At 40.9% G+C, this 21,355-nt stretch overlaps 1 protein-coding gene across 1 annotated transcript in view; it reads right to left on the bottom strand.

The window, feature by feature from the left end:
- Positions 1 to 21,355, bottom strand: part of ANO3 (anoctamin 3) — a 122,620-nt gene that overhangs the window by 12,202 nt on the left and 89,063 nt on the right. Inside the window, exons 14-18 of the mRNA XM_054171673.1 lie at positions 20,931 to 20,991; positions 5,177 to 5,259; positions 3,643 to 3,783; positions 3,127 to 3,291; positions 1,735 to 1,771 (exon numbers count right to left, since the gene is read on the bottom strand). Coding sequence (XP_054027648.1) covers positions 1,735 to 1,771; positions 3,127 to 3,291; positions 3,643 to 3,783; positions 5,177 to 5,259; positions 20,931 to 20,991 — 487 coding nt within the window. The remainder of the gene's footprint in view (positions 1 to 1,734; positions 1,772 to 3,126; positions 3,292 to 3,642; positions 3,784 to 5,176; positions 5,260 to 20,930; positions 20,992 to 21,355) is intronic.

Here is a 21,355-nt window from a genome sequence, read left to right as displayed (position 1 = left end):
AGCACAAGCCCTACAAGGAGAGGCTGAGGGAGCTGGGATTGTTTAGCCTGGAGAAGAGGAGGCTCAGGGGAGACCTTATTGCTGTCTACAACTACCTGAAAGGAGGTTGTAGCCAGGAGGGGGTTGGTCTCTTCTCCCAGGCAACCAGCACCAGAACAAGAGGACACAGTCTCAAGCTGCCCCAGGGGAAGTTTAGGCTGGAGGTGAGGAGAAAGTTCTTCCCAGAGAGAGTTGTTAGCCATAGGAATGGGCTGCCCAGGGAGATGGTGCAGTCACTATCCCTGGAGGTGTTCAAGAGGGGATTGGACGTGGCACTTGGTGCCATGGTTTTGTCATGAGGTCTGTGGTGACAGGTTGGACTTTATGACCTTTGAGGTCTCTTCCAACCTTGGTGATTCTGTGTGATTCTGTGTCATACTTCTCTTTGGTGCAACGCACCTTAGGAAGTGAAGTAACTACCTACCTCAAGCACCTGATGCTGCACTATGCTCAATTCAAGAAGTATTTTTAAAATGAAATAAAATAAAATATAATAAAATAAAAATTAAAATAAAATAGAAAAGAAAATAAATGAAATGAAATAAAATAAAATAAAACAAACTAGAATAAACTAAAACTCTTCCATGTATTTTGGGAAAAATCAGCTTGTATACTTGAATGAAAACATTTTCTTTCTCATTCTCGAGCCTAGAGCAATACAGTATCTTTTCAAAGGAAAGTAGGAATACAAATCAGTGTGATCTGAAAAAAACATTTTACAATATTAAAAAAAAAATAGATTTAAATCAGTTGCCCATGCATTTGGAATCTTTCTAACTTGTTCATCTGCCTGTTACCTGAAGCAGTTACAAAATCACTAGCATCTTGTGCTCTCAGATACTTAAACCAGAAGAGGGAGCTGTTAAATTTAAGTAGTGAGTTTGCTTTAAAACTCTGACAATATCAGCTCTCTATTTTGACACGGACTAAAAGAAAACAAGTAAGGAGAAAGACTTGAAAATATTCATACAGCAGATCTGAAATGATGTCTTTGCTTTCTTGTTTTCTATAAGCTAGAAAACTTTACTTCTGACTGCAATAAAACTAGAATCAGAGAGTGGCTTAGGTTGGAAGGGACTTTAGAGATCATCTGCTCCAGCCTCCTTGCCATGGGGAGGGATGCCCCTCAGCTAGACATGGCTGCTCAGGGCCTCATCCACCCTGGCCTTGAAGAACTTCATCCTAAGATCCAGTCTCAACCATTCCCCCTTGTCCTGTTACTAGACACCCTTATGAAAAGGCCCTTTCAAGCCTTCTTGTAGGATCCCATCAGGTATTGGAAGATAGCTATAAGGTCCCCCTGGAGTCTTCTCTTCTCTAAGCTGAATAATTCCCACTCCCTCTGAAGCCCCTAAAACCAAAACCCAAGCATTTGGGAAAAATGGGAGAAAACGTGGTTTAGCATACTAAGAATGAATATGCTTTGACTTTTGTTCCATTATAGGATGACTTTTCTTTCAATTTATACACTAAAACATAAAAAAGGGGAGAAGTATAAGAATAAAGTCCTTTCTTTTCTATTATTTCCTCAGTGAAATAATCCTATACTTAATTTCTCTGATTTTTCTCATTTCCTTAGGGAAATTACAGAATCAAAGTATGCACAGATGAAGTTTTCAACCCCCTGTTTTACAGAAATATAAAGGTATATGCCAAAGCTAGCAGGAACCATACCACCTGTAAAAAGCTACATACCTAAGTCTGTCAGTAGATAGGCAACCTTTTCATACACCTAAAAGAGAAAGAAGAGATGGTTTAAGTATAGCTGATCCTGTCTGTTGTGATGTCAAATCCAGATGGGAACAATCATGACAAGCATAGGTGTTCTGATGTCCTACAGCAATACCTCTCAAAAGAAAAGGGAGTGTGATTTTGAGGCCAGATGTGGATGCATAATTTCATATAAAGACTTCATTGAATTTCTTCAGTTCCATTTTTCTTTATCCATGTAAATGTATCTAAGTGTATCTATTATATACAGAATAAAGATAAATCAAGAGCTGATAGATCAAGAGAAGTGTTCAGACATCAACAGCTCTCTTCATGAAGAGTTAGAAGCTTATCCTCTGACTTCAGGAACAAAACTATGTGATCTAAAAGTAGGCAAAAGCCTTTACATGATACAATTCTCCCCTGCATGAAAGTGCATAGTGCTGAGGATATCAGCCTCCTGCTGAAAATGGCCTTATCTGTTTATATACTGACTATCTCCATTTTAAATAACACTTAGACCAAAGTAGTAACCAACTCTGAAAAATATTTTTGTTGAGTATTTATTATTATTAACAGCAGGCTATTTTCAACAGCTTTGGAGTGTTTGTTCACTTGAATGTACTTTTTATTGGCTTAGAATTATCACATATAATATGGGAAATAAATACAATGACACTCTCTTTTAGAGAATGCTTTCTGATTGCAGCAAGTGCACAGCCTTCTAAACAGAATTCACAGCCATTGCTTGCTGTGCTATTATTCCTTTTCACCTGTTTGTGCTTGCACAGGAATAGAAAAATGATAAACTATCTTGTAATTGAAGGACTACAGTTTATTATGTTCGTGTACGTTGTGCTAGCACAGCAAATGATTAAACCTGTGCTGTTCATGACAGGGAAAGCTTAAACTGACTTCATGTATCACCATGACTGTGCAGCACTGATGTGATAGCTGCATTTCCTGCATTTTAGGTAAAAAAAGGAAAACAATTTTATCAATTAAAAACAACAAAACAAAACAAAACAAAAAAATCAGAAAGAAATTTGTCAGCCAAGAAAATGATGCAGTTCCATTTGGAGAAGAGTTGCATTGTAAAAGGTATTGCTAAAGAAACAAAAAAAGGAAAAGGCAAATGCAGAAAGCAGTAGTCTGTCCCACTGGGATCTGGTGACACAAGCAAAGATGTGCAGTGCCAAATTAAAAAAGGATTAGAGAAAAGTCATACAATAGTATTAGAAGAGGAATACCTCCTGAAATACTAGCTTTAGGCACTGCTGTAAGAATAAGCAAGAACATGTACACATCTGCTACACAGTAACCTTGTAAAAAATTGCTCCTTCAAATGAATCCTTCCTGTCACAGAGCAGGACTTACAACGTTGAGTGACATGATGATCATAAAGTTGATGCAGACTCCAGTGCCAGATGTTGCAAACTGCCAATACTTCTTGATGAAATACCACTTGAAAGAAGCAAACTGCTCCATGGCTACCAGGCGGTACACCACGACTGCAAAGACTGCAGTGAGGACCAGCGAAATCTGCAGGCAAGGATTTATGAAGAGATGTATCAGAACAAAACAAACCCCACCTGAAATAATTTCTGCTGAATTAACAAACTACCAAGTGTTTTTAGTAAAGATTGCCCTTTGCTTTGGTGACCAGACTTTGGAGGAACAAACCCCGTGGTGGATAAATTAAACCATTTCTTTACTGCTCTTTCACAATATAACTACCTTAGATATTTTAAAAGAACGAGATCCATAAACAGGAAGTAAAACTGAGATGGCTTGGCCTACATAGATCCACTAATCTTAATGAATGACTTGCATTGCCATTAATACCAGAATAAGATTAAAGGCTACAATAATTCCAACATTAGTATACATTACCATGAAGAATATTCCTGAGACAGACACCATCAGGCGACTGAGCTTATCAGGGAAAGGCTGAAAAGGTTCTGGTTTCCCTGTGATGGGATTTACTCTTTCCACTTGGGAATATTTAGCTTCAAACTGGGGCCGCAGCTCTTCCTGGAACGACAGAGCAGATTCCATTTGTTGTACTACTTTTTTGATTTACTTGGATCTTGAAACTGCAGTATCAAACTCCAGACATTTATGTGTCAGAAGGCAGGAAATTTATATGGGTACAAATTCATTTGTATGATGCTTCAACGCATATACAGGAAGGACATGGGTTTGATGGAGCGGGTCCAGAGGAGGGCCACAAAGATGATCAGGGAGCTGGAGCACCTCTGCTATGAGGGCAGGCTGAGGGAGCTGGGGTTGTTCAGCCTGCAGAAGAGAAGGCTTCAGCGAGACCTAATAGCAACCTTCCAGTACCTGAAGAGGGCTACAAGAAGGCTACAGAGGGACTGTTTGCAAAGGCCTGCAGTGACAGGACCAGGGACAGTGGTTTGAAAAGAGATTTAGAGTGGATGTTAGCAACAAGTTCTTTCCCTTGAGGGTATTGGAATACTGGAACAGGTTGCCCAGGGAGGCATTTGAGATCACATCCCTGGAGATATTCAAGATCAGAACTGACAAGGCTCTGAGCAACCTGACATCCCTTCCAACCCAGACTATTCTATGACTCTATGATAATTATCCAAATTGCTCTTTTGAAAATTTTTGGAAACAGTTCCAGAGCCCAACAATGAACAGAAGCCCTAAGAGCCTTCTCTTTGCTCTGTGAGGGTATTAAAAGGCTCATGGGTCACAACACTGAATTAAGCACTATTTTTTCCTGCAGAAACTGATAAGAAAACCATAAATTAAGGTCAATTATGATAGTGCTTTTTGTGATAGGAAACCATTTATTAAAGGCCACAAGCTTGTAGCTACACATTTATGGAAAGCTATAAACCAAGCAATAGCAAGACACTGTTGACTCAGACTGCAATCATATCACCCATATAAATTACAGCTATGGTCACTAGTGATTTATGAAGTAAGGTAGTAAAATCATTGTACAATTGCTGATGCTGATAACAGAATGTTGAAGGGTATAAAATCTAATTTCTGTGCCTTTGTCTTTTTCCTGTTTTTAGGTAGGATTACAAATTTCCAAGAGAAGTAACCACAGAATTGCAAAGCACTAGCAGAATCAGAGCATCAGTTTGGTTGGAAAAGATCAAAATAGTCCAAGTTAAAAGTATTAGCTTCTGTCTTCTGTATGGGCAGTGTTCCCACTCAATGTCTCAAAAGACACTTTTAATAAAAGTAGAATTATATTCAGAATCATAATGCTAGTGGCAGAAGGCAAAGAATCTTTGAACAGTCTCAAGTATACTCATTTATTCTGCAAAATACTGTTCTAAAATACAAATACAACCTGAGTAACAAATTCATGCAATGTGCATTGATATTTACACTTTAAATCCTGCTGATGGCAAGATTTATAGGTTTATTTCTGCTTACTTACCTCTTCATCTTCCCAGTCTATCAGGTCCCAGTCATAGGTTAATACAGCTCTCCGTCTCTTCCAGAACTCGAGGAAGACTGTAGCTGTGGAAAATCATCAACTGCATTTTAAGTATGGGAAAGAGAAAGAAAGGAAAAAAGGAAGGAAGGAAAGAAGGGAAGGAAGGAAAGAAAGGAAGGAAGGAAAGAAAGGAAGGAAAGGAAGGGAGTGAAGGAAAGGAAGGGAGGGAAGGAAAGGGAGGGAGGGAAGGAGGAAGGGATGGAGGAAGGAAGGGAGGGAGGGAGGAGAAAGAGAAAAAGAAAGGCAGAAGTCCATGCAGACCTCAAGATAATCAGCAATATATAACATGGTAACTCTCATTAGCCACCTTCTGGCTGGTTTTGCTTTAGAACCTAAAAACTACAGGTGACTTAAGGATAACCACTTTTAAAATTGCAAGACTGTTTTACAAGGTTTATCTAAGAATCTCTTCTTTCGCTGTGTGCTCTATCCATACAGAGGTATGTACACTGCCACCACTTTTAATTTTATTCAAAACATGTATGGTTTAATTCTTTCCCTGAAGAAACAAAGCTATACATACACAATGATATCTATTAACAGGACCCACCAAACCCACTAAGTATGCTGATTATGATTTCACAAATAGATAAGGAAGAACTGTTTAAAGAAATGTTTTGTTAGGGAAGCCACTCCAGTACAAGGCTGGTATAGCTGGGAAAGAAGTGAGGTTGTCTTGATTCAAACTGAATAAAATGAGGTCACATAGACAGTGAAAAAAAAAAAGAGGAGTAGTAGTTTGGAATTTAAGTCTTTTTCCAGTTCTGCAGAAAGCCTGGATACTTCTGGGCTTGCCTTTATGTTACTCTATTGCACTGCTAATGCCACCCATCTCCGATTGCTCCCCAGGCAATCAAGCCCTTCCAGTCCTAGTTGTGAGGCTGTTACTGACTCATTGCTTACCCTGATCTCAGCTCTGAAACTGCTAGGCCTTGACTTTTATCAGTCACTTGTGTGGAAAAACAAGACTGGATGACTAATGCACTCATTTGAACAGCATGATGAGAACGTTCATGTTCGAACACTGCTTTCACGTGGCAGAATTTCTTTCTGCCTAATCCTGCTGCTCAGGAGTTCTGGATAATTTACAGTTTAGAGGGTCACACACAAACCTCCAGTTTCCTACAGAAATCACTATCTGGTGCCTCCCCTGCTTTGTGCCTGGGCATGTTGCTTCTCATTTTATAGCTCCAATTGCTGTTCTGAACTTTAGATCCCGTAATGCATGGTGTACTTCCTTCTTTTGTCCAGCATCTTAGTACAAACCCACTCATTTTGGGATTTGTCATTCAGTGCTCTGCAATCCAGTCTGCAGTTCTGCCCACTGTACACTTCCAAAAGTTTCTTTCAATTCCTGTTTAAAGTTGCCTTATGTTTACTGCCCTTATGTTGCCAGTACTCCCACCCATGCAGAACTAAAACTTCTGGGCATGTGCTTTACACGGTTCTTAATCTTTCAGAAGGCAAGTAGGGTGATGTTTGATGGTTAAGACAGACAAGAAAGATTGGTTGTGCGTTGATACAATCTTAAGTAAACCAAAAGTTTGACACTGAGAAGGAGAAGAAATGATAAATGACTGCTCCTAAATGCCATGGAAAGAAGAGAGTGGGGAAAGAAAGAAACCCAAACCAGACCAAGAACCCAGAGAACACAAGACTACAACGTGATTACATCTCTCCTGGATCTTTTAAAAGAGTCACTGTCTCAAAGTGAATGGTGTCCTTATTCCTGAAAAAATTACTGCAAAGAGGATTTTCAGTAAGGAGCTAGAATTGTCTCCACTGCCTCTCCATGGTCAGCCAGGCCCCTTCTGGACACTATAGTCGATTACTTCTTCAGCAATATTCAGTTGGACTCCTTTACAGTAATGCTATAAAAAAAAAAACCAGTCCTACAGATTTGGTACCACAATTGCTCCTGAGATGCACTCCTCAGAACTGTAACTGCCTCTTAATGGACTGTTGGTGAAGGACAGCTCAGTCTTATCTCCCACTCTGGTGTACTCTTGATGACTTTGGCTCCATATAGCCACAGCTCCAAGTCTGTTTACATTCAGATTCACTGCTGGAGGTTTTGCCTCCCAGGAACAGCAGGTCAGCACTGGCACCACAATGCAGGTTGATCACACTTAGCCAAGAACTTGGTCACAAAGAGAACATCTTCCATGATAATGAGCCATGATAAGTCACTCAGGTATACAGTTTTTACTTTTCCTAACAGAAGAATGAAGCTGCTAACAAATAAAAGAGTGAGTGCACCTTCCCAAGCCCAATGTTGAGGAGTATGACTTTCATACCACTGTAATAGACCCGTTTTAACAGAACTGCAGCCTATATATTTAAAGTCTTGCCATTTTCAAATATTATGTATCTATTAAAACAATCTTTATTCTGAAAAAAAAAAAACCAGCAACTATCAGAAAGGCTTCACAGCACCCTAATGTGTAATTCTGACTCTAGTATATCACTGGTCATTTGACTAATGTTGCATAAGATCCAAAACTTAATACAAACCTGAGCCGTTTTTATTCCCAGATCTCATGGTCAGTTTGTTAAGTGCTTGTCCAACCAGACACAGCAACAAATAACGCCTTGGAAGGTTGTTGATATGCACTGCAGAGGATGCTACATCCCAAAGAAAACCAAACCTCTGTCCTCCCTCCTCTCACAGTCCATCCCACCTGTAGAAGGCCATTTGGTTGCACCAGAGGCAGCTGGGCAAATAGCTGAAGAAAGGACTTATGTCTCAAACAGTGTCCGGCAAGTTTCCTGTGTTGCACCAGACTGATGCTGATGGATGTGTTGTAGCTAAGCAACCAGCTAAGACAGGTCTTGTGGTTTTCAGTGCCTACTGACCTGGCATAAGGGTGCTGGGTCATTAACTTTGAGGAAGGTCTTGTGAGATGTGATCCTTGAAATAGCCCTCTTGGCACACTGAGCCTGCATTGCACTGGACCACACCTACCACCGCCTGACACCACACCCAGCATGCATATTCGTGAAGTTTCCTGGAACTGGGCAGAGATTCTGGGACTCAGATGCTTTAAAAATGGTACCATCAGGAGCTAGAAAAAAAGAATCCTTTCCCTGGAACTCTCTCCCACCATCAAGTCATCAGGAACAACGCAGGAGGACTCCTCTCTTCAAGCGACAACAGAGAAGGAAACACCGGACCCACAAGGCACTGTTGGTCCCTCCACGGTGGTGCCATCTACAAAGGCACCTTTGCTTATATTTCTATACCTTTTCTATCATTTTTCCTTCCCTATCTTGAGCCTCTTTTTTGATAGTAATAAACTGTTGGACAACATTTGAGTTGTTTAAAAACATGTACAACCCTCCAAGCAAATCGGAAGGGGTCACCACCTCACACCACACAAATAATTCGCTTCACCAAAAGGGCTGTTCAAAAGGGTAGAACTTGGTTCATGTCACAGAAAACCTTACCCACAGCAGTACTCTGAAGACAGCACCACTAGTTGCTCCCATACAAAACCCTCCTGCATCATTCATATCCTCAACATTTACCTCAGGGGTAAGTTATGAAATAGTATTTGCACTTGATTCCTTCGACATTTGAAGTGGAAACATAACATTGTGGCATTCCACTCAAAACAGCCACCCAGTACTGAAACATTTCTGAGTTGCTCTTCACTACATACCAGCCTAAAATAAATATACATAAAGAATTAAAGTTAAAAAAAAATATATAAAATCACGTGCTAAGATCATTTCATGTATCATATAATATATCCCTGACTCCCTCATTCTTGCTCTAACCCAGTACTGTTTGGATAAAACCTAAAGGGAAGAATAAGATGTAACATTCAGATTCCTAGCTGGTTATGTATTCCAAAGTACAAATTAATGACATCTGATAAATTCCAAACAATTTGGATTTGGATATGTTGCCTTAAATATTGCACCCGTGAACATATTTTGAGAGGGGGTCAGCCCCATTTCTAGCAGCATGTTTTTCCTACCAGAAGTCATTTTGCTGCTCTGTTTTGTAGGAGACATGCCTTTTCCGGTTTTCAGATCCAAGTGTACCACGGGAAACTCTGTGATCACACAGAATCACAGGGGTGGAACCTCAAAAGCTCATCTAGTCCAACCACCCTGGCAGAGCAGGATCACCTAGGGCAGGTCACACAGGAATGTGTCCAGGCTAGTTTTGAAAGCCTTCAGTGAAGGAGACCCCACCACCTTTCTGGGCAGCCTGTTCCAGGGCTCTGTCACACTCATAGTGAAAATGTCTTTCATTATGTTCATGTGGAAACTCCTCTGCACTCATTGCCCCTTGTCCTATCATTGGACGTAACTGAGCAGAGCCAGGCTGCGTCCTCCTGACACTGCCCTGCTCATCTTTATAAACATGAATGAGGTCACCTCTCAGTCTCCTCCAAATCTAAAGAGCCCCTGCTCCTTCAGCCTTTCAGAAGGGAGATGTTTCATACCATCATCTTTGTGGCTTAGTGCTGGACTCTTTCAAGCAGTTCCCTGTCCTTGAACTGAGGGGCCCAGAACTGGACACAGTATTCCAGATAATCAGAAACTATCTTCTGTTAAATTAACAGCTGCATAGTACCTGGAACAATACTTTCTGTAGTTCTCAGAAAACAGTCACCCCTCTGAAACACCTGTTCAAAGACTTTCCAAGGATTATGCAACAAGCACTGCCTAGCCACTTTACCATAAACACTGCAATTTCTGTGGCCTCAGTAATGACAGAGCTCTGTCCTGAGAGCAGCGGAGTCGGTTGGGCTGGTTCCAGACGCGGGTGAAGGGCTGCCCCACCTCACCTCGCCTGTACGGTGCGTTCCTGACCGCTGTCGCACCGCCACATCGGTTGTACCTCTGCTCAGCTCTTCCCACCAGACTAATTGCACTTGGGGCCAGAGCTGCACTTCAACAGGTTCTTGCACGTTTTCTAGAGCTCAAAGGTAAGTCTTAGGGGGGGTTTATGCTTATTAGTGGATCTGATTATTAATTGTGGTGCTCTTTTACATAGTGTTTGAGGAAGCAATCGGTGCTGCTGTACCCAAATTCTGCTCAGAGTGTGTTTCTGAGAAAATAACAGAGAGAAGAACAACTATTTTGTCATTAAAGCAGAGAAGTAGCATTCATAAAACCATGACAGTTTCACACTTGTCCTCAGTGTGTCTTTAGAGTCCTTATCAAACAAATAGAGAACTTAGCACAGAGTCTAATGCTGGGAGGGGCATTGGTGGTGAAGGGAAATATTCCATGTACAACACTTAATACCAAATTTCTTTAAGGAAAGGTATTGCAATATTGTTACTGCTTCTGCTGACTTCAGTTGTACCAAAACTGGAGAGGAAATAAACACTTGGGACCAGAGCAATTAACATTTTGTCAGGTTGCTAGCTAGTAATGAAGGGGGAAAAGTAATTATAGGATATGAATAATTGATATTCCTCTTTAGAATTCACTAAAACCCTACAAACTATTTTCTTAGCACAAAGAGTAAAATATATTTAAGCTTGAAAAATTAACATTCATTGTTCATTAAATTTAGAAGTGTCTCATCCTTGGGGAGCAATCCAAATTTTAGTGCAAAATGCCATGGGAGCAAAAATTCAATACGTAGGCGGCACTATCATTGCTATCATATTCCACCTATTTTTGGATCACTGATGTAAAGGAAAAAAACAATAAAGTCTGCTTTATGATGCCTAAAAAGCACATTAAGTGTCGAAGCTCTGCAAATATGAACAGGTTACTCCAGACCACAAACCTCAAAGATGTTTCATTAATAATTTGCTCATCATGTCACTGTTTCTGACATAAATGAATGCGTTTTCTAATCCCTGTAAAGGAGGGAAACAGTGCAAGGTTTAATTTAATGACATGTAAACAAATGAATGTGCTTTGAATTTACAGTTCTGAAAACTGTGTTCTCAACCCATGAGAAGAAGACAAAAGATTTTTTCCCTTGAGAGCTGAGAGGTTTGGCAGACATTGCACCTATCACTGGCAGGTGCTGGGTTGTGTTCAGGAAATACAGAATCACAGAATCACCAAGGTTGGAAGAGACCTCAAAGATCACCAAGTCCAACCTGTCACCACAGACCTCAGACTAAACCATGGCACTAAGTGCCACATCCAATCCCCTCTTGAACACCTCCAGGGATGGTGACTCCACCACCTCCCTGGGCAGCACATTCCACTGCCTAACAACTCTCTCTGTGAAGAACTTTCTCCTCACCTCAAGTCTAAACTTCCCCTGGCACAGCTTGAGACTACGTCCTCTTGTTCTGGTTGCCTGGGAGAAGAGACCAACCCCCTCCTGGCTACATATTGCAGGGACTTTATCATGTAAAAAAAAATATCTATTTTTAAATACTTAGGATACCACTAGATATACATTGATATGAAATTCACCATATAAGAATTTATTGGGCCTTTTTTTAATCTCTACTGCAGAAATATTCAATGCAAATATGGGCAGCTTAGGGAAAACAGAAAGCCAGATGTAACATCAATGCAACCTTCATGGTGAAGTCCACAGATCCAAGAGAGGCTGATTTGAATGGGACTTGGGTTTCACCTAGACTGGAGGTGTGTTGATGTCCATCTGTGCACACTAGTAGCTCCATATTGAATACTTTTTGCTGTAAAGCAACTTAAATCTTTATTAATAAGAAAACAACCTTCCAGTTTATTTCAGTTAAAACAGGGAAGTCTGTAGGACACTCCTCCTCAGCGTGGCATTAGCATTTTAATCCACATCAAGAGTGCTTTTAACCTCATTCTGATTATTTCTGCCTGTTAGCTTTTGGCTTACACCACTGGGCACTCCTGTCAGTAAGCTAAGCAACGTGCTTCAGGAGAAAAATATAGGCTGTGTCTCAAAGGGTGTTCAGTCAAAGGGAAAAGATTGTGGAAAATTCAGAGTAAATCCCTCAAAATGTGTGAAGAATGAGTATCAAGATCTCAGCACCTCTACAATTCTCTTGCAAATGGGCAGCCTTTCCCAGTAAAGACACAATCAGTGCCTACTCGACTGGGGTTCACACTGGCTGGAGGGTCATTTTTATGGGAATCTGCATTCACATCTTGGTGAATCCCTTGAGTAATGGCCACCATACCTCTTCATAAAACCATACACCAAAGGAGAAATTTTAGTCTTTTGGGGGGCTTTGTTTTTTGGTGTTTGTTTTTTTTTTTTCTCCTTTCCTATCCAGTTGTCAGGACTCAGATGAAATTTTACTCTAGCAGCACAAAAGCAAATGCAAAACACAAAATCCACTGAAGAAATATGGTGGTGGTCCTCCCAAGCAAACCCCTTGAGCTCATCTAGGCAACCCAAGTGCAGCCTAATCCCATACCAGTGTTATTTCTGCTCACATCAGGCTACGCCTACTGCACTGATTTTTGCTGAGCTGGTACTGAGTAACGTGAATCTCACTGAATCATAAAGTGAGACGTTTGGGCTTTCCCCCCCCCTCATTAATAGTCTGCTTCCTGAAACACTTACTTGACCACCTGATTTAAGGCTTTTCTCCAGGTATGTATCTCCTTTCCTCAGACAGTAAAGCACCTACATACATGGATACCTTAATTAATCAATGATGCTGATGTAACTTCTTATACTTTTTATTGTGCTGTCACATGAAAGGTTATGCGTGGGACTTGCTAACTGCATGATCTCAACCTCATACACAGAAAGAACACACCCCCCTGCTAAAACTCCCTGGATATACTGTACAGCATACCTACTACAATCATGTCACTTCAAAGGGAGTTTTTCTCACCCTTCTCAATCTAGCAGTTGAAAAATTAATGACTAATACACTGATTCCAGTTCCCCACAGGAAAAGAAGTTTCCACATCAATTCAGTGTCATCAATAAGCCCTGGACAGATTTAGTCTTCAATTTGCTTCTCTTATGACACTCAGTGCTCTGTACATCACTGCACATCACTGTACATCAACTGTACATCAAACACTGATCAGTTTTCAGGGCTAACTGTAGCAATTCTATTTCTTTGTACTGGAGCAGGACTCTTCAGCATGCTCTTGAAGTTGCTGCCTGCCCAGAAAACACTGCATTGAGCATGCCATCCAAATATGAATCATTACCTTATTCTATAGCAAAGTGGTTCTGAACTATTCCCCTCTGAGAATGAGGCCTGTTCAGGATTTTGTAGAATTTTCTTGTACAAAAAGCTTTTGCTGATAATCAGCATTGGTTTAGGTCATTCTTCAGGTCATTGACACATAGGGACAAAGTTTTCAGCATCAACATGTGACAGACTAGTGAGATTTTTATAGTGTAACATTAACTGTGTTTTTTTGGTAGCAGCTTATTTGGATCTTAACTGAGCAGCTTTGCTGTGCAACACAAAATAACAGACAGCTGTGAATTTCTTGCAGGTTCTGTCTATAAAAATACAAACTTTGAAGTCAACACCATGCAGCCCTGCTGTGGAATGATTTTCGTTGTTCTGCTTGTAAAGCTGCAATGGAACAAAAGCAATACTGAAGGCACAGAAGTAAATGTAACAAAAAATGGAAATAGCTCAATTACAGATAACTACCAGCCTACAGTGCAAACACCTCTACAGAGATTGGCTCTGCCTGCAACTACTGCCATAAACCCTTCTGCCATCAGTCGTGCTGTACCAACAGCTGCCAAGGCCAAAGAAAAACTAACTGAAAGAACAGTGATGAGCAGCTGGCCAAACAGCGCAATCCCGAGGTCCACTGATGGCACCACTTTACCTTCAAATGTCATGATGGTATCAAAACATGGAAGAAGTTCTGCCACAAACTTCAACAGAATTCCAATGTCTTCAACAACCTTTGCAACAACAGGGGACTTTTCTGGAGAGACCAAAAGTGCTGCAGTCACTTCTACTTCCACAGCAACACCAACTACAGTCATCTACAGCACCCCTTCAGCTGTGGTGCTCCCCAGTGATAACTCTTCAATCAACCCCACCACGTTGTTCCCCACTGGTTTAGCTCTGACATCACCCCTGGGAAACCAGGACAGTCCTACACCAAACTTCAATTCCACTCAGCAGGCAACAGAGCTGAATCATAATTTCAGCGACCTTTCTACTGGTGCACCTCATTCAAAAGATGCTAATGAAGGTAAGCAGCAAAGTGCTCATGTCTTGCTGACATGATCTAGTTGTGAGGTCTGTTGGAACAGGTTGGACTTGATGATCCTTGGGGTCTCTTCCAACCTTAGTTACTGTGATACTGTGATACTGTGAAGTGAAGGACAACTAGTTTATAAAATAGTGCTGCAAATCAAACCTTCCTAGGAAGAGAAGGCTTTTAGAATAGAATAGAATGGAATTAACCAGGTTGGAAGAGACCTTTGAGATCATCAAGTCCAACCTATCATCCAACACCATCTAATCAACTAAACCATGGCACCAAGTGCCTCATCCACTCTCTTCCTAAACACCTCCAGTGATGGTGACTCCACCACCTCCCTGGGCAGCACATTCCAATTGCCAATAATTCTTTCTATGAAGAACTGCTTCCTAACATCCAGCCTACACCTCCCCTGGCACAGCTTGAGACTGGGCCCTCTTGTTCTGGTGCTGGTTACCTCAGAGAAGAGGCCAACCCCCACCTATCTACAACCTCCCTTCAGGTAGCTATAGACAGCAATAAGGTCTCTCCTGAGCCTCCTCTTCTCCAGGCTAAATAACCCCAGCTCCCTCAGCCTCTCCTCATAGGGCTTGTGCTCCAAACCCCTCACCAACTTTGTTGTCCTTCTCTGGACACTTTGTAAGATTTGTGAATTAAGAGGTGAGCTGGTACAGATTAAAACTAAAAGTCACTCAGAATAGAAGTCCCTTTTTAAAATCATTTGCTATTAACTTGCTTGATTAACACTTCCCTGAGTGGGGGAACCTTGTGATAGGGTATTGCCCATTCACGCTGGAGTGGAGCTTCAAGGAAGATGTGTAGAAATAACAATTAAATCATATAACCTGTCAACTTAAATAAGTTCAGAAACTTTTGTGACCACAGATGACTTCTTATAAATAATTCCAAGTGAATTACTCATTATGCATTTAATTACCAAGTTGAGTATGCGTGGGGAAACAATGGAGCATAAAACTGTCATGGCACTTTTTCTATCCTCCTGATCTGAATCAGGTCTTCAGAAAAATAAAAGGGAAAATTAAAGACAGTAATTGTTTGCTCTTAATTAGCTTTCAAGCTTTTAACACAGGACTGAAAGGCTTATCCATCACATCCAGAAGAGTACAGTTTGTACTAAGAACTGAAGGAGCATCAGCCTTTCAGCTTTCCCACCACAGATCTAATAATTACAACGTACCCGATTTCAGATAACATGACTGAGAAGGAAGGGAGGTGGGAGAGCAAGTTCTCTTCCAAGAAAAACAGAATACTTTGGAGAAAAGTTTTAAGAAATCTGAGGGAAATGTTGGAGGAAGCTGGTTTATTCTGCTAATCAAATAGGTGCAGAAAGCGTTACTGGATTTTGTACCTTGCATACTGAAATCTGGGCTCTCTAAAAGTTAACTGCTTGAAATTGGCTTAAATACTTACAAACAATTGCATTCCCAGAGTGATCAGAGCTTATTTCTTCAAACAAAACATAGTGCTTGATTCTGCAATTAAACTTGGAAGGCTTTTACTTGACTACAACTCATTTAGCCTGCTCTTTTTTTTTAAGCCCAGTTATTGCCTTCTTTTACAATGGCAGAAAGTTTATGCAGGGAAGCTCATTTAGTCACTGTCTCTGAAGTGCTTCAGATCCTTGATCCAACATCTACAAATATTTCAAGGGTGGCTTGACATGTCAGGAGGATGAAGCCAGGTTCTTTTCAGTGCTACCCAGCCATAGGATGAGGGCCAATGGATGTAAACTCAATCACAGGAAATTCCATCTCAACATGAGAAAATAAAATAGAGAGTGGCGGAGCGCTGGAACAGGCTGCCCAGAGAGGTTGTGGAGTCTCCTTCTGCAGAGATCTTCAAAACCTGCTTGGATGCATTCCTGTGAGACCTGCCCTAAGTGGTCCTGGTCAACAGGGCTGGTTCCAACCCCTAGCATTTTATGATTCTGTGATCCTTGGTCTCACTCCACAAAGCCTTTGACTGCTATGAAACAAGAGTGAAGTATCTAATCTTACAGATTTATTATTCTCATTCAATGGCCTCTTTTTCTTTTCTCTCTTTCCCAGACAAAACCAACAAAGGAGGAGTAATAGGTGGTGTCATTATAGGATTCATTTTGGTATCTATATTAATTGGTGTGATTGGATACTTTATATGTGGTAAGAAGAGGTCTGAGTTGTTTTCCCACAGACGGCTGTATGACGATACAAGGAACGACCCCGGTAAGGAACAGCAGAAGGGGTTTACATGGGAACATTTTTATACTCCTGTACAGAGCTGCTTAAGTAATCTACTTTTATTGAACTGTTAGGAATGACATCATTGGCTCCTGTCAAACTGATTTTCAACTAACAGCACTTTGTTATTTTTAAGGGGAGTATTAAGTGATAAGCTACAGTTTAACTCTATGTCCCCTCCTTACAAGTTATTTTTTTAACCTCTGAAAGAGCAGGAAAAAAATACCCAGTATGAGTGAACCTCTTCAAGTAATTGCAGATGAGTTCAAAACTATGGCTCAAAAGCTCTCCCAAACTTTAACTAGATGAAAAAGGCAGAACTCCTTACAGATCCAACTACAGTTACAGAATGAGAGATGAAAGGATATCTGGGTTTAGGAGTAAAAACATTTCAAGAGGTTTAAAAAAACATTGCTTTGGTCTTCCCCGTGAATAGACATATACTTGTATTAAAGTGTTTTAAAGTGCATTAAAGTTTCCAAACATTTGTATCATGCTCCTGGACTTCATTTGAAACTGTTTAAACAAACACTAAGAGGCTAAACACACTTTCTTCTTTTCTCTCATAGAAATTCAAGCAAAATAAAAGTCTGGCAATTTGCCTTTTCTGGATTAAATACAAGTGCTGTAAGGAGCCAGATCATCAGATTAGGATCCAGTTTTGCAAGCTGACCACCCATGTAGTGCTGAATGGGTGTAGCACATGCTGTCTTTAGGAGAGCATGAATCAGAGCCTTCAAGTTTTGCTCCCCTTTATGCAAGAAAGTGGTTAACTGGATTTAGCTGCCAGGGACTAAACCATGAGGTACCCAGTGTATGGAGGTAAGAATCTTTCAAACAATCTGTACAAAGTATTTATATTACCCTTTCAGTTCTCCACTTAGACAACTCATTGGGACCATATGATATGAGTTTTGGATATGCATCAGATGACAAAACCAGCAGAGGAGACAAGGCAGAGGAAGACAACGCAAGCTGCCCATCTGCCAACATTCCTATGGCTGACATGGCATCATCCCACCCTTCACCGTAATGTTTGCTTCAGATGACATTCTCACTGGTTTCCTACACGCTTTCATTTATCTTACAGCCATTACTGTGCAAACAATGCCTTGGAAAGCAAGGGGAAAAATATTCAACAGGCAGAGCCCAGCAGCAAAGCATCACTCTTCTGCTTTGTAAATAAGTGATTGACCTATGGTCTTCCTGGAAGGGTATTATCATTGCTTACTTAGAAATAATACAGACAGTTAGCACCCAGGTAAAATTCTGCTGTGTGCAAGTTTGGTGAAGAATGCAGACACTCTAACAGAGCAAAAATCGACTAGGATTGCAGTGATATTTTAGCATCAGTAAAAAAACCCCAAACCTACATTTTACTACCTTGAGGTAAACTAGTCTGTCCAAACATAATTCCTCATAAATACCTCAGGGCATTACTTTACCCACTCTACATTTGTACTTTTCTTAGTAAGTGCAACAAAAAGACTCACATTTACTTGGATTACTCCAGGGTTGAATTTGCTGGGGAGAATGGAACTATCATATAACATGGACTTAATCTTTGACTATGAGAACACAAGAGTTAAAGTCGCTATTGAAGGGAAAATAAGAAGGCAAACTTCTGTTCCTCTGTCAAAGTGATCTATTTGCGTTGCAGGCTAGATCTGTATTTGGTATGGGTTGGACAGAAAAAGTACTTAACGTAAAAGGAAAGGAATTATGTCTGCCATGTATATACATGCTCAAAACAACAGTCTGGTTTTGGCCAGAAAAAGAGTAAAATTATTGCAGTATAATGCAAATAATTGCAGTAGCCAGCCCTGTCTAAATAGAAAGGAAAAAACATGAAAAAGACACAGATGTGAAGGGAACTGCAGACTCACAGGATACATGCTTGTTAGTATAGTCTGTTAAAACCACAGGCGTGGAGACTGTGGACCATGGTGATGGAGTTTACCTCACTAACTGGCTGTGAACACTGCAATGCAGACTTGTTTGGTACATGAGTAAACTACATTCAAACACACTCCAAAAGAAACAATGGCCTTCACACTGCAGAGGAGTAAGCCAGGTATTGAAGTATTTAAAAGACTAAAGAATTGAAGTGCTCAGTTACGAAAACAGCACACTTCCCATCAAAATCAGAACCCGATTCCTAACACAGCACAGTGGACAGCAGACTTAAAATCTGAGACACATTCACCTATGAGATTATCACTCTGCTGCTTGAAAAAAGACAAATTAAATGGTCAGCTTCCATCTTCCTTGGCACATATTATGCCATCTTTCCTGATAATGGCAGAGCAGTATCACATAAGCAAACTTCCATCCTGAACCCAGCTGAAAATGGAAAGAGCTCTCTCTAAGGAGAGCTCAAAGACAAGAGATTGAAGAAATGCTAAGAAGCCACAAGTGTTGTCTGGTGACCACATGGCCAAGTACAATGTAGTTTAGGAATTTATGACACTAATTGTTAGTAACAGCAGTGCAGAAACATCACTGAAGGAAGCAATCAAAGTGTGGCCTTCAGTTCCATTATGCTCATTTTTAACAATCTGATGATGATTTTTCCATGTTTGTGCATGTGCTGGTATTGTCTCTGTACGTCTTCAATATTTTGCTACTGTTTGTATATTGTTGGTTTTGGTTGGTTTTTTTTTTGCTTTCACCAGACCAGCTTCCAAAAATTGTGACATTTGTTCATCCTTCAAGATAGAATCACTAATGCTTACTCATAGCTATTACATAAATAAAGCTGGTCTCTAAAATTGCCAAACTCTGTCCTGAATTCAGTTTTACGCATGCAAACTGGTGTTATTTTCTCAGAGTTTACATAGACAAACATTTACATTGGTAGAATCAATTATCTCTTGTTTTAAAGCTAGCCTTTCCTATTTTCCAGCAGCAAACACTATTAATTCCAGTGAAAGCTAATTCCATCAAGCATTTCATGCTGGAACCATTACATCCATCTTGTACGGCACTGTAACTCTGACCTTTCAGAGAAGCAAGAGTGTTCTTCATAATACCTGTTCATGGATTCATAGATTTGTGGAATAGTTTGGGTTGAAAGGGATCTTGCAGATCATCCAGTTCCAACCCTCCTGCCATGGGCAGAGACGCCTACTAGACCAGGTTGCTCAAGGCTTCATTCAACCTGGCCTTGAACACCTCCAGGAGGGGGCATCCACAACGTCCCCGGGCAACGTATTCCAGTGTCTTACCACCCTCACTGTGAAGAATTTCTTCCTAATCTCCAGTCAATATCTACCCTCCTCAAGCTCCAAAGCATTCCCTCTCGTCTTGTTACTACAAGCCCTTGTAAAAACTCCCTTCCCAGCTTGCTTGTAGGCCCCCTTCAGGTACTGGAAGTCTGCTATAAGGTCTCCCAGACCCTTCTCTTCTCTGGGCTGAAGAGCCCCAACTCTCAGCCTGTCACCACAGGGCAAGTTCCCCTCCTCTGGATCCGCTCCAGCAATTCCATGTCCCTCTTATGCTGGGGGCACCAGAATTGGGTGCAGTACACCAGGCGGGGTCTCACAAGAGTGGAGTAGAGGGGCAGAATCACTTCCCTCGTCCTGCTGGTCACATTTCTTTAGATACAGCCCAGGACAAGTTTGGTCTTCTGGGCTGCAAGCACACATTGCTGATTGCTGGTTCATGTTGAGTTTTTTATCAACTGGCACCCCCAAGTCCTTCTCCTCAAGACTGCTCTTCAGCTACTCCTCACCCAGCCTACACTTATGCCTGGCTTGCCTTGACCCAGGTCCAGGGCCTTGTTCAACAGTGACCTCTGTGTGTACCACACTGCTTGGCTTTGTGCCTCATGACACGATGCGTGTGATGCCACTGAACACAATGAGATATTCAGACTGAAAATTTGAATATAAGTATTTAAATTGCTGTAAGCACTTAACATCAAACCCTTCCTATACCTCCCTCTAATTAGCTCTCACAAAAACATTCTCTTTTATTCTAGGAGAATTCACTACAAGACAAGATTTCTACAGTGACTGCAGATCAGTGGATTAACCTACACATTTGCCTTTCAAAAGACTTCTGCCTGCAGGATGTAAAATGCAGGCTTAAAGGCATTTAAAACACTCAAGATGGTCATTACATTAACGATAAAAGGTATTATTTTCACCCACTACTAATGTGGCATTTTAAGTTGAAGTGAAAAACAGGGAAAAAGAAGTTTGTGTGACAAAATCATAATCCTTCTTTATCAAGAGCTGTAAATCTCCCTTTACCCAGCAATCATATAAAAGGGTCAAGTGAACCACAAATACAAAGAAAATAAAAAAGGGACTTACCCCAAATTGCCATGAAAATAGCAAAGAAGACAGTCCCTCCATTGTCAAACAGATGTGTAACCTGAATAGAAGAGAAATCCATAAGCAACAAATACTATTGCCAAGCAAATCAGATCTTTTGCCCCTAGAGAATCCCAGCCTACATAATTGGTAGCAGGAACTAAAAGCTAAGCATTCTAACCAGAAGTCCTACTTGCATGTTTCTTTTTCCAAGCTTTGTGCCTCTCTGCCTTTCAGCATAAGCTGAATTCTGGTTTTGCAGAGCATCATTCCATGCATCTCCAGTCTATTTGTTCTGCAGACACTAAAGAACTGTCCATCTCCAGACAGCCTAAAAATTCCTCCAGAGCTCTGCTCATACTGTGACAAAGTCAACCTCAGCATTTTGTGTGTTTTCCTCTGTTTTTCTTTTGCTTCCATAAAGG

Source organism: Dryobates pubescens, chromosome 22, assembly GCF_014839835.1.
Source record: "Dryobates pubescens isolate bDryPub1 chromosome 22, bDryPub1.pri, whole genome shotgun sequence".
Classification (NCBI taxonomy): domain Eukaryota; kingdom Metazoa; phylum Chordata; class Aves; order Piciformes; family Picidae; genus Dryobates; species Dryobates pubescens.
This window is presented reverse-complemented; position numbering and strand designations above follow the sequence as displayed.